Source organism: Equus przewalskii, chromosome 22, assembly GCF_037783145.1.
Source record: "Equus przewalskii isolate Varuska chromosome 22, EquPr2, whole genome shotgun sequence".
NCBI lineage: Eukaryota > Metazoa > Chordata > Mammalia > Perissodactyla > Equidae > Equus > Equus przewalskii.
The window spans coordinates 19,124,990-19,139,414 of NC_091852.1; the positions used below are offsets into that span (position 1 = coordinate 19,124,990).

Consider the following 14,425-nt stretch of genomic DNA (forward strand, 5'->3'; position numbering starts at 1 on the left):
AGGAATATTTGAAGCTTAACATTAGAGATTTTCAGGCTTTGAATTAAATGGGGAAATCACATACCCTTTTCCCAGAATTGTTTTTCTTTCTTGAGATCACCATTGCAAGCTATTAGTGCTTCATTTTGCCTCCTTAAAGCTACAGTGAATAAATTTCTCATGAGATGACATGGAACTATTATTAAAGTTATAGGAAACAAACAGAATACTCATAGGAAATGTGACCCCAGTTATGAAGGTCAGCCTGTCTGCTTCCATAGTTCCTGGAAAATCTCAAGGTGTTATTTGTAGTTGAATATACCTTCCCAAACCAACACATGTAGAGTGGACATCCCTCATCTGCATGGTCACAGCCATGGAGCTCTATGAAGCCTCGCTGTGCAATAGGAACTTCCCAATATCATGGCCACAGTTGATTGGTCTGGGAGTGAGCAACTGACCCAGATTGGTAGATCAATCTCTTCTCTAAGAATTTAGAATTGGAGAAAGAGACAGGGAGAGAGAAATGGGGAGACAGGGAGACAGAAAGAGGCAGAGAGAGACAGAGAGAGAAGTATTTCTGGAGAGTCTCTACTGTAATATTTAAACTCAAAATCTGTTGGAAGAGGAGGTTTTTTCTATCAGGTGAATGAGAAAAGCAGTGGAAGCCAGCCTGTCTTTCTGAAAGACAGAGAAGAATGAAGTGGACACAGAGATTCCCTCTTGACTCTGTCTCAGGCTCTGGTTCCCATCTGCTCCTGTCTAAGCTTTGTTCGTACCCTGGAGTGTTCTAAACACCTCCTTGCCTGTTTTCTAAAGTCTCCTTTTGCTTAAGCTGGTTTGAGTGGTTTTCGTTCACATGCACCCAATGAGTCCTGGTTGAACAAGACCCAGTGCTGAGGAGCGAGTGTGATATGCGATGACACGGTTTTTGGAGGGAACACAGCCTTGGCAGCCCACTGTATCACCCACCACCACCGACAGTGCTTCCCTTCTGCTTCCCTTCCCTAGATATGCAAGAACTAACCAGAAAAGAAGGCTGCTTTTAAATCCCTCTCTTGAAATGTAAGGAGGAGGGTCAGAGAGCCCCTTGCTGGTCTCAAAAATAGCTCTCTGTTTCATTCTCCTTTCTCCTACATACATCTCAGGAGGAAAAATAAACTAAGGAACTGATTGCTTTAGTTATTTACAAAAATGGCTAGAACTGGAAGAAATGAAAGAAGAAACTCTTACTAGTGGACTATACCGCAGAGGGCTGCCACCAACCAGAATTTATGTGATGATGAATTAGTGCACTGTGTCTGCGAAAATCAAAATCCGCATGTTCTCCCTGCCCTCAAAAACACAGACACCAAGCCTCTCTCTCTCTCACACACACACTCCTCACTCAGTCTTAATGCCCCATGTCCCACTCTGTCAATTCAGGGGTAGGGAGACAGAGTTTCCTTAGATCACAGAAATAATCACATGGCAGAGAAGTGGCTGTATGTTAAATCCCTCAAACCCAGTATGATGCAAAATCCAACCTGAGCTAATCCAGGGCGTTAGCGCATTAAAGCCATGGCATGCCTTGTTAATATCAGTTTCCAACACTGTCCCAAACAGAAAAGACTCCCTGGGCACGTGCAGCTTCTCTGCTATCTAACTTGGGCCAGTTCTCTTAACAAACAAAAAAAATTCTGAAATATATTTGCTTTAACCATCCTAATGAATTTATTCTACACAAAGCAAACTTATTCTCTTGCACCATTTCAATAACATCCTGTATTGCTAATAAGAAATTAAAGGAATCTGATTTTTTTTTAATGTCAGGAATATTTATTCTCTTGAAGAACTGAAGATTATAGATCCCAAATCTAAAATATCTTAAATCCATGTGCTCTTTACTACCTAAGCAGGAAAGGAATTTATGAGGGCAGGGAATATAACAGTGGAATCTTTGTTTAATTCAAAATTCAAACATTTTGAATTTAGAAATAGTTACTTCGTATAGGTGAAACCCTATAAAAATGCTGATACATGCCTATCACGAGGTTTATGAGTGTGAGATTTGGTCAGGGAGGACTTGCTTTCAGCACTACCTGTGCTACTTCCCAGCTATTGTTACTACTTAAGCTCTCTGGACCTCAGTTTCAGCATCTGTACAGTGGAGGAGATATCAACCTCAAGGGTTGCTGCTGCGCCAGGTGTAGGGCACCTCAACTGACCCCCCACACATGAAGGGCAAGGAGAACCTCCAGACATTCTAGGGAACCAAAGGCTCTTTCTTTTCTTCTCTCTTCTCAGGGTTTTTCTAGTCCCAGTTTCCCTCTCCTATAACTAGGCTTAAAGAACTGCTCCAAGCAAAAGGGATAGATAGACATTACTCAGAGAACTTCAAAAAGGAAGACCAAGATATCCATGTAGGAGATAATTTCTTCAACCCCAAATGCATTTTAGAGCATTTCCTTTCTTTCTTTCTTTCTTTCTTTCTTTCTTTTCTGGCTTTCAAAGAATAATAGGGAATATTACGCATTTGTCTACTAAGACAAACAAAACAAAACCCTGTTCAATTGCTCTTATTTGACCTAGATTTACAGGCTTGCCAGGTCTCATAAAGCATGTGTTGAAATTCTTATTCTCACTCCACCTCAGTCCCCTAACTAGCCTAACTCTACCCCCATGACCCCTCTCTCCCCTTGGAGATGAAACTAGGATCATTCAGACGATGCTGTCTGGATGCTTCTTGTGGCTAAGTCAGCCCAGCCCAGCTTAGTGCAGACACGCTTGTCTAAGGGAGCAACGATTTATGTCAGGAGAGGGAAGGCAGGCATGTCTCCAGCCTCACATAATTTTCACAACAATCTTGCACTGCAGTTATCATTTTACTCACTTGACAAAGAGGGATCTGTGGCAGAGGAAGATGCAATAGCTCTCCCAAAGCCCCATGTCTATCTGACTTCAGAATACTCTGCAGCCTGAGTGGTCCTCATGGAGGATAACCCTCATCATGCCACTTCTCTGCTGGAAAGCTCCCAGTGGTTTCACATCACTTTCAGTAACGTACAGACTCCTTCCCTACAGCCTGCAAGACCTATCATGATCTGGTCTCTGACTTCTTTTCCAAACCAGCCAGGCGCTGGCAATCAGGAATGCTGACATAAATTTGCTAATCAGAGCAAATCTCAGTAATATCCTATCAGGTAACAAAATGTAATGTTTGGGATTATTTCTTCTGCAGGGCAGACATCAGTCATCTCTATACTCTTGCTATGGGTCAGAATCATTCGCATTGCTATCAGTTTTCTACATTGTAATTTCTAGCCCTATAAAGTGGTACAAAACCCATCAATAGAAAGACAACTAGAGGGGTCACCCCTATGGAATCAGCTAATCCCCACAGCATCCGCTAAACAAGCCCAGCACTCCACTGAAAGCACATTCAGTAATCTCTTTTGCATATTTCCAAGTCTTGGACAGTTTTTCCTAACAATAACTTTGCTGTATCTTGGCTTTCCATGTACTTGGGAGAAGATTAGTGTCAGGTCCTGCTTTCCTGCCCAGAGTCAAATCCATGGGTTGGAAGTGGTTCAGGGTAGAAGAAGGGAATTGTGGGTTCTGCTGATTTGGGCAGAGGGAGCATTTTCCAAGTTCATGGCTCTGAACAATGCCTGGTACATGACAGGCATTCAATAAACTTTTGTCAAATATATTAACGAAGGAGCACAGAGTTGAGAGGTACATGCATACTTGGGTTTGCGTCCCAGCTCTGTCATTTACTAGCTGGGTGACCTTGGTCTTCAGAGTCTCAGTCTCCACACTTATAAGATGGAGATAATAACACCTACCTGGCAGGGTTTTTGTAAAGATTCAAAACAGTGTTTTTGAAGTACCACACATGGTGTCTAGCATCGGAGGCCTTCAATATACAATAGATATTAGTTTACACATAGGTGATAACTTACTCTACTCACAGAGGCAACCAAATATCTCCTGCAAAAAACTGGTGGGTGGATTTTCAGCCCTAAATTCTTCCTTGTTGTTATCCTAATAATCAAAATCATAACCAAAGATAGGAAACCAAATCAGCAAATTCTTAGCAACAAAAGAAATCAAGTTTTTTTTTAAAAAAAACTTTTCAGTATGGAGAACTTTAAGTATATACAAAAGCAGACATCACCAGCCCCAGCAACCATCAACCTGTGGCCAGTTCTTTCCCATCCGCTGTCCCCTTCCAAAATTATTTTGAAGCAAATCCTAGACATGACAGGAGAAGAAAATTTTTCCTTCTATCCTCTTAGGTTCAGTGGCTGGGAGTGACTGTAAATTAAACTGACAAAAGACAGATTAACAGGAGAGAAGGCACGTAAATTTCTTAATTTTAATGTTATGTGCACAGAGACATCGCAGAAGGAAGTGAATACCCAAAGGAGTGGTGAGATTTGAGAGTTTATATACCATCTTAACAGGGGAAAAGCGGGAAGGAGGGACAGAGGGACACTTCTGGGAGGACAAATAACTTCTTAGAAGTAGGGCGAGAAAGGGCACTATGGAAACACAAATGACTTTTTAGAAAGATAAATGGGTCTGTAGGAGAATAGGTGAAGACATGAAGCTTGTGACAATATCCATCTGAGTGTGGAGTCCTTCTCTCCTCTCCCAGAAAGGAAGATCAGAGTTGCTCCTGGGAGGGGATTTATAACATTTGAGTTCTTTGGGGAGGCATTGCTTTTAGGCAGATAAGGGATTTCAGGAACTCAAATGCCTGCATCTAAAAATAATTCTTATGCCAAAGTGGCATACTTTGGTGGCGTATCCTAATTCCCTTCAACATTAAATCACTTCCTCCATTGATGAAATCAGCTGTTTTTAAAAGGCAGCTCCGTATGTAAAAGAGATGTTAGGAGGACAAGAATTGTCTAAAGGAGAATTAGAGGGGAGGCACCCTCAGGAGGTGCACTCCAAAGTTGGACGTGCAATTCATGGAAAGTGACGGGCTCAGAACACTCTAGCTCAAAATACAGCACTTCAGCACATTGAATATTTTAAGCTGAAGGAGGTTGAGAAAACAGCAGAAGCAGGAAGGCCTCTCTGAACTTCCCCTGCCCTTGTCCCCTGAAGCAGGTCGTAAGACCCTTACGTGAGCTGTTCCCTCCCTATACCAAGAGGAAAGGACCACCCTCATCTCCTAGACAGAGGGACACAGAGAGGAATCTGAATGAACAGGCCTTGTTAAATTGCCCTCCCACCCCCGCCTTACTGCACTTCCCTCCTACTCCTTAGCCTATCATATTCCACCACAACTGTGCACCTGCCATCAAACCTAGCATAAAAATACTCAGGTGTAACTGTTCTTCAGGTCTTCCTTTCCTTATGAAGGCTCCCATGTCACATAAAACTTACATTAAATAAACTTGCATGCTTTTCTCCTGTTAATCAGTCTTTGTCAGTTTAATTTTCAGACCCCGCCAGGGACCTTAGGAGGGTTGAGGAAAACTTTTTCCTCCCCTACATAAGCCTGGGATCCCACTGAGACTTGATTTGTATCAAGCTCAGGCAGTAAATGAAATGTTTTTTTGTGATCATTTAACTGTAAGATAGATCTATGTCTGACAGACCACTTTTACCATTTCTCCTAATTCTTCCTGGAGGCTGACCTCTTCCAGAAAGTATAATCTGAGTCACCGAAGGCTGCGGGCAGGGTCCTTCACAGGACGTGTGTTTGGGAGTCTACCTCTAGAATAAGACAAATGTAGATTCAGTTGAAGAGAAGCTAATGATTTCCCTAACGCTTTCCCAAGGAAAGAGAATAGACTCAGAGACTTGAGTCTGGGAGTGGTAGTTGTTTTAGACAGACTTGAGAGACCAGAGAAGTTAAATCCTAGGTGGAGTGATGTAGGAGGAACATTACAAAAAAGTAGTAAAATATACGATCTTTTTAAATTTTTTTTTTACTGAGGGATAGTTGACATACAGTATTGCATTAGTTTAAGGAGTACAACACCGTCGGAGCAGAAGCAGTAAAAAGGCGCTGACTCCAAAACCTGAGTGTGTGGAACAGGGCAGGTCAAGCTCAGTGTAAGCCAGAAGAGTTAGGACTTAGAGTAAGAGGAAGATACGAGGTAAGTATAAGAGGCCTTAATTCTCCCTGTGGAAAGTAACAGAGACTTTTCTCCTTCCTGCCCTTTCCTTTCAGAATTTCGTTCTCCACCCTTTTTAAATGTATGTAAATCTTTTTAATAGCTAAATAAGCCTCTTGCCAGTCTCACAACTCAGGAAAATTTCCTCAAGGACCTGTCAGCCACCTCTTTGGGATGTAATGATTAAGAAAAATAAGGCCCATCCCCCAGTGTCCTGGGAAGAGATGGGTCTAACTTGTCACTGGACACTGCAAGTTGCAAAACCTATCTAGTGCATCCACCCCTCAGCCCCAGACAAGAGGGAGATTTCCCTGTGTCTCTGCAATCCCGTCATTGCAATCCCTTCAAACCATAAACATTCTGGTTTAATGCTTAGTCAATATTAAAATTGTTTTCTTTCTCTTCCACTTTTGTGGAGAGATTTTCTGGGCTGGGAGATTTTGTTTTTGATTTTATTTTCCCAACAATTGCCTGAAACCCAAAGAAAGGGATGAACTTGGGGTCTAAGAGAAAGGTTAGTACTTTCCCAAAGGCCAGGGAAATGGAGAAAATTAGCTCAGATTTTGACCGGAAAGTAAAAACAAAACAGAGGACAGTGAGGAAAAAAGTAGTGTGGTAGTTAAAACCACATATTTTGGTCTTGGATAACCTTAGGTTCAGGTTCTAGTTTCAACCCTTACTAGGTAGGCGAGCTATCTTTTCTGAATCTCTGTTTTCACCTGTAAAATAGGCACAGATAGCACCTACCCCAGAGAGATTTCATGAGGATAAAATAATGCAATCAAAGCACTTAGTAGAAGCCTCCCACACTGGGGTCAGCTCAGTAATTCTTAAATACTCATAAGATATACTCTAAGTATTTATAATAACTTCTGGAAGTTACTGTAAAAATCTGAATTACATTTAAATTAGTGCTGAACTACCTTTAAAACCTAATGCCTGTTGAACTGTAACCCAGTGATTTGGAAATGGTTCCAAGATCACCTGACTCTCCGTCAAATCACACTGGGCCAGAGTAGACACAGTAGGAGAGGCTTAGGAGAGATGCAGAGCATTATGGACTGGGATTTTGACAGAGTCACTTTTGGAGATTTATTATTTTTTTTTCGTGTCTTGTTTTTTTTATTGAGTTAATGATAGGTTACAATCTTGTGAAATTTCAGTTGTACATTAATGTTTGTCATTCGTGTTGTAGGTGCACCACTTCACCCTTTGTGCCCACCCCCGACCCCACCTTTCCCCTGGTATCCACTAAACTGTTCTTAGTCCATAATTTTAAATTCCTCACATGAGTGGAGTCATACACAGATTATCCTTCTCTCACTGGCTTATTTCACTTAACATAATTCCCTCAAGGTCCATCCATGTTATTGCAAATGGAATGATTTTGTTCTGTTTTACAGCTGAGTAGTATTCCATTGTATATATGTACCACATCTTCTTTATCCATTCGTCTGTTGATGGGCACTTAGGTTGCTTTCATGTCTTGGCTATTGTAAATAATGCTGCAATGAACATTGGGGTGCATAGGACTTTTGGGATTGCTGACTTCAAGCTCTTTGGATAAATACCCAGTAGTGGAATGGCTGGATCATATGGTAGTTCTACTTTTAATTTTTTGAGGAATCTCCATACTGTTTTCCATAGTGGCTGCACCAGTTTGCATTCCACCAGCAGTGTATGAAGGTTCCTTTTTCTCCACAACCTCTCCAATATTTGTTACTATTAGTTTTAGATATTTTTATCATTCTAATGGGTGTAAGGTGATATCTTAGTATAGTTTTGATTTGCATTTCCCTGATGATCAGCAATGATGAGCATCTTTTCATGTGCCTATTGGCCATCCGTATATCTTCCTTGGAGAAATGTCTGTTCATGTCTCCAGCCCATCTTTTGATTGGGTTGTTTGATTTTTTGTTGTTGAGTTGTGAGAGTTCTTTATATATTATGGATATTAAGCCTTTGTCAGATATATGACTTGCAAATATTTTTTCCCAGTTAGTGGGTTGTTTTTTTGTTTCAATCCTGTTTTCATTTGCCTTGAAGAAGCTCTTTAGTCTGATGAAGTCCCATTTGTTTATTCTTTCTATTGTTTCCCTTCTCTGAGAAGGCATGGTGTCCGAAAAGATCCTTTTAATACTGATGTCAAAGAGTTGGAGATTTATTTTTAACCTGATTGATTCCCCAGATGGGAGCAGTAGAAAAGTATCCGTATGCTCCAAAATCTGCAAAAAAAAAAAGTCAAGTTTGTAGGTGACACTGGGCTCAAGTTTATCACATCTCTATATAGTGGAGGAAAAAAATCTTTTCCTTCTATCCTTCCAGTTTCTTGGCCAGGGCTCCTGCTGTGAAAGGCAGATTAGAGAGAGAAAAACAAACAGCTTATTAACATGTATATCTCACGTATGCATGGGAGAAACTCAAGGATGAAGAAACTCAAAGAGGTGGCTAGAACTTGAGCTTAAATACCATTTTCAGCTAAAACAAATGAAATGTGGGGGAGGGAAGTTATGGGAAAGTGGCCAGAAAAAGTATAGTCAACAAGAGTAAGTTTTGTTATGCAAATTTAAGTGCCTTCTCAATTAATAAGAGTCTGTTATGATTCACAGTCATCTTTCTCTTCCTGGTACAGAGAAGGAGACACCTTACAAATGGTGATTTCCTTGCTAAAGGGTAACTTCTACTCTGTTTTCAGAGATTTTCCTATGTCTGTTGTTTCTCAAAATAATCCGTATGCCAAAGAGGCCTATTTAAGGTGGCATATTCTGGTCTCTTATAGTCATATTTTGGGGTGGCATATTCTGTCTCCTACCCTTACCTTTTCATGGTCCTCTGACAGATGTCAGGAGTACTTTGTGGACTCTGGTGTGGTGAGCATTACTCACCCCTAGACCATCAGCATGTGTAAGCCTGAATCCTTGACTGTGTGGGGCCTCCCATTCAGGAGTATACACCTGCCTGTGGCATGAGACATTTCAGTGCATTCTCAAATATAACTGGCATTCCTAATCACTTCTGAAATGACAAGTGGTTTTTTTTTTTCTTTCATGTAAAACAGACATTATTTCTTGGAGCTCTCTCCTAAATGCTCCAAAGTCAGTATTGGAAAATGTTGACTATGGAGCCATAGAAACCTCACTGGGAAGTCAGAACGCCTGGTGAAAATGCTCAGAACACTTGTCAGAGCTCCCAAGAGTTGATGAAAGAAATTTCATGCTCTAGTGGGTTTCTCCAAAGTCAAGGAGCCTCATTACAAAGCTGGCTTTGTGAGGAGGCCATAGCTCTGGGGCAGGGCCTACCGGGCCAACTTCCAGGCCCAGAAGTTAGTCCCAAGCCTGAACCCAGCTGGAAAACTGCAATGTGCTAGGGGAAAACACTGGGAGGATAAAAAGGCAACTCATTAAATTGCCTGCCTGCCACATAAAACACAGATAGCTTGAGAGATAGGGAGTAAGTATAATTTCTCAGATCCAGAAATAGTGATTTCAAGTGGGTTCATCATAAGAGATCTGCTTCAAAGTTGGAGGACAGATCTTCCACTCTCAAGAACTCTGCTGGGAACGTATGTACGCAGATGTCACACACATCTGTTCTAAACTAAATTAACATGTTCAGGGTGGGAATGAAATTTTAAGGCCTCAAAAATAACCCCAGGGATAAGAGAGCTATTCAAAGGGGAATTTTTAAGTGCCTAGAGTAGGAATTCTGAACCTTGGGGTAAAAGAAGATCCATTGCTCACTATACAGCTCAATCTATGTTGAACTATGCATCTTAATAGAATTCAATTTGATGACCAATAGATACAATTTATTCTGTCACTTTAGCCTAAACTCAAAAATAATAACCATTGTTTTCATCATGTGTGATGCAAACGATAAAAAAAGCATTTGTAGAACCCAGGTAAGTGCCCTGCCTAACACTGAACTTGAAAATATTTTGTAATTGATGATAAAATTTACTAACTACAACCTAGAGGTATTATACTTGTGACTTGTTTTTTTCCAAAAGAATATAAGTATGCAAACTCTGATGAGCCTAAAGTGGCTTTTTCTATACAATATTCTGGATAAATATCTAACCACCATGTCCGTTACAAAACATGCAAGTGCTAATTCTTCTTACTTGTTATCAGGTGTGTTTTCTGGTGGATATAATGACGTGGCCCACAGAGCACAAAAGTCTGTTAAAGATACCAGGAGTTTGCAAATTCTTTCAAAAGGCAACACAAGGCCTCTCACTAAAGCAGGAGTCTAACAAACCAACAAGTAAGAATTGGTTGGTGCAAGCATTTAAGTTGCTATTCAAGGGTATTTTTATTCTTAAAATCCTACTCTCACCTTGCTTTTCTTTAGTCATATTGATGCCCTTCTTTTACTTTATGAAAAGAGGTTTGCATTGGATTTTCCCATAAATTATCGCCAAGGCTTTTAACCTTTCAAAACATTTTTTGAACTTCTGAGTGGTGAGTTTAGCTCTTATGGCTCCTCAGTAAAGATTAAAGAGACTTCAGAGATGGGTACCACTCATTCTATTCATTTGGAGCCACATGACGCTTTCATTTATAAGTATTTTGGTCACAGTACAAGGCATCACTGTTTAATAATAAGCATTTGAAATAATTACTTTATATTAAAGCATTTTAAACACCAGAAGGGTAGTAGACACACTTAAGAGGAATCACAAAAGCAATGATTCAGTGTCAGTGTTATACCGATATCCATGAAGGCCTAGAGTCACGTTCTTGCAGTTTATAATTTCAATTGAGTCCTAATTGATTAAGACCCCTTGAGTTTGAGGACATTCCAGGCAGAGGGGAAACCTTGAGCAAGGATTTGGAAGTAGGAATGTACAAGGCCCATGTGAGGAACAGAAAGTTGTCCAGTTTGGCTGGATCATATGGTAGATATAGGATGGTTAAAACAAGAGATTAGGTTGAAAAGAGATGCTCAGAGCATAATGTAAGAGTTGAAAACCAGACTGAGATCTCTTTATGATTCTGAGGGCAATAAGAGCATGCTGGATATTTTTAAGCATGGACCTTGCAAGATTCCAGCCAGGCTTTAGAAAGATTAATAGAGCAGTGGCTTGTGGAATAGAATGGGGGAGTTAGGAGCGGGGAGGGAATTTGAGCCAGGATTGGAGTCAGGAGGCGAAGTTGGAGTCATTACAACATTTCCACTTGGATGGCCCCAGGCCTTTCAGACTTAAGATGGCCAAGACAGAACTCTTCATTTTCTCCCACCAAAAATACTCCTCCCCTAATCTTCACCATCTCAATAAATGCCACCACTGTCCACCCAGTCCCTCTAGTCAGAAACTAGAAGTCATGTTTGACTTCTCCCTTTCTCCTAACCCGCATGTGCCCCATTAGGAAGTCTTGACAGCACTACCCCAAAAGAACATCCCTTATCCAACCACTTCTCTCCATTTTTCTACCAAAACCCAAGACTAAGGTGCCATGAACCTTCACCTGGACAACTACAACAACCTTCTGAATGGTGTCCCTCTGCTCGCATTCTCCACGTGGCTCCCAGAGAGATCTACTCAAAGTAAAAATCAGATCATATCACTCTCCTGTTTACAACTCTCCAAGGGTTATCTGTTGCATTTAGAATAAAATCCAAACTTTTTATTCTAGACTAAAAGCCCCAACATATTCTTCCCTCTGCTTAACTCTCAGCTTTGACCTCTCCTCTTATTCATGATGCTTTAGGCTTCTTTCTGTCACTTGAACACACAAGGCTCAGTCTCACCTCAGGGCCCTTTTAGTTCCTGGATACCAGTAGCATGTCTCTGAAAACAAAAGCCTGTGCAGTAGCAGCTGGGTTTCATTCTTTCACTGTGAATTTTTATAGGGCAGGGATGATATCTCACTCATTAAATCTATAGATAGCTTTTCAACAGCCATACATAACGATTTTTGCTTTGTGGTTGCAGCAGCTCTTACAGAAATCGACTGTAATAAAGAAGGTCTTCTTGTGGAGAGCCCCCAAATAAAAGATTCTCCCCGCTCACTTCCACCCTGGGGTGGCATTTGGTTGACACAAACTAGAATATCAAAGGTGGTAGTGGGAAGGGAACGGAGGGGTGAGATTTCTTCTGGAAGGCCTGCCCTGAGGCTCATGGACTCCTCCCACCCCCAACTCCAACTCTGTTCCTTGGGCCATGTCACTTTCTCTATAGAACCCTTGGTTCATTCAAATGCACAACACTTCTCTTACTTTATGCTTCATAAAAGAATATATGTCCTTAAACACTGAAAAATCTCCTCACTTTTCCTACTATATCTTCTCCAAATCACATCCCCAACTAAACTCATCCTTCATATATTTAATACAAATATTCAAAACATTTTCTGCGCATATATACATCAGGTACTAATAAAAAATTATCTCCAAATTTTGTGGCTTGAAATAATTTCTTTTAAGCTCAAGGATTCTGTAGGTTAGGACTCTAAAGTCCTAGGTTGTAGTGAGGATGGCCTGTCCCACTTCACAATGTCTGGGGCTCAGCTACTTAGTCAGGAAGACTCTGACTTGATGCTGGAGACTGAAACCATCTGAAGGTTCATTCACGCACATTCTGTAGCCTGAGATGACTCAAAAGTTAGGACTGCTCACTGAACTGCTCTATCTGGTGAAAAAAACCTAGGAAGACGTCAGGCAGAAGGAACAGTATCCACACACCAAGGTCTCTGGTGGGAGGGAACACAATACATTAGAAGTAATGAGGGAAGGCCAGTGAGGCTAGACAAACACACGCATACACACACACACACACACACACACACACACACACAGAAGAGTCCCAGGTGAGGGGCAAGACCCCACATGCCCTTACAGCTCAGTTTTAAATTTGTATTATACCTTAAGAGCAATGAGGAGCCAGTTAAAGTCTTAAGCAAGAGGGTAAGGCATTGGGCGTTAGGACTCTAACATATGTTTTAGGGGTGTCATTGACTAGTTACCCCGAAGAACTCAAGGGTGGGTTTGAATATTTTAATTGTTTTTCCAAATTGTTTTTCTTCCTTCTGTTTCATTAAGGAGATGCAATCACCAACCTACCTGGACCAGACCAAGCCTCACCACCAGAGCTTCATCTATGACCTGTGCCTTATTTTGAATGCTAAGATCGCCTCTCCAGGAGGAGCTTAGGCCTTATCACCATAACCTGCAGTGTATGTGGAAGCATGTTTTCCAACTGACCCTGTGCAAGAGAATACCCACTTCTCTCTTTTGAATATTCATTCCCCATCTAAAATAAATGTCCCTGCGTCCCTTTGTTTGAGGACGCCATGACTCTAGAAATGATTCCTCATGGTCTCCTATTTGCTGCAAATATACTTTACTTTGTGAGACAACTGCTTCTGGTGGAGAGTCTTACTCGCCAGTAGGGAACCCACTTCAGTTTCGGTAACAGGGGGACCCAATTCAATTCATAACAGATGCTAACAGCATTCCACTGTTGCTAGTCCCTTGGCTATCCCCCATCTCTTGTAGGTAATACTGAGCTTTCCCTCACCTCTATAAATGATTTTCATTAAAGTCTCTTAGGTTAAACCCTTAAAGTATGCCAGGGCTGCTCTGGGACTCTGACTCATACACCCACTTTGAGAGCTACTTAATAAATAAAATGGACAGGACTTGGTGATGGGCTGCATTGGGGATGTGGGGAAAGAAATGAGGGAAAGGGAAGTGTCAGGTGTAATCCCCAAGATTCTACCTTGTGCAATTGATGGGCATGGTGCCTTTCACGGAGATCAGGCATGCAAGGAAGGACCACTGCAAAGGAGATAACAATATGTGATGAGACATATAAAGAATGTATAAGCCACAAAAAAACTCCAACAAATGCTGAATGTCTGTGCATTACAGACTTTATATGCTCTGGACACATAAAGTCGGCGTGGATTCAAATCCTGCCTCTGCCACTTACTAGCTGAGCCACCTCGGACAAAAGATGCTTTTTATTCTTTATTATGTCCATCTTTATCCTTAAAATGGGCATAATAATTCCTGCCTCACAACACTGTTGTGAGGATTGATGAGATGAGCCATACAAAGCACTTAGCAAAGTGTCTTACATTTACTAAGGGAACCATAAATGCTAGCATTAGCCAGTACTACTTTCACACACTTACTTTCCATCTGGAGAAAGGATCACCAACAATAAAGATTTTGAAACGATCCACCTGAATGTGGCCTAATTCCTATTTTCCACTGCAAATTTAAAACTATTTTACATGCAGTGCAGGATGGAAATAAAGTTGCTAGCAGGCTTGTGCTTCTAAAGCTTTCTCTTTTCTATTTGGTTTTTGAACTCAGTA

General features: G+C 41.1%; 1 protein-coding gene across 7 annotated transcripts in view; it reads right to left on the minus strand.

Moving 5' to 3' along the window:
• CFAP95 (cilia and flagella associated protein 95) overlaps positions 1–14,425 on the minus strand; it is a 138,133-nt gene that overhangs the window by 26,035 nt on the left and 97,673 nt on the right. For 3 of the 7 annotated variants that reach the window (XR_011531710.1, XM_070590454.1, XM_070590448.1), the window contains 2 exons: positions 13,822–13,880; positions 7,190–8,323 (listed from right to left, as the gene is read on the minus strand). The exons of 1 other annotated variant lie outside the window; for it this stretch is intronic. Coding sequence is in view for 5 of the 6 variants with exons in the window: in XM_070590448.1 (XP_070446549.1) it covers positions 8,266–8,323; positions 13,822–13,880 (117 nt within the window). In the remaining variant the exon portion in view is untranslated. Of the gene's footprint in view, positions 1–7,189; positions 8,324–13,821; positions 13,881–14,425 lie in introns of those variants that run through there. 3 more of the 7 variants (XM_070590445.1, XM_070590446.1, XM_070590450.1) reach the window with 2 other exon arrangements.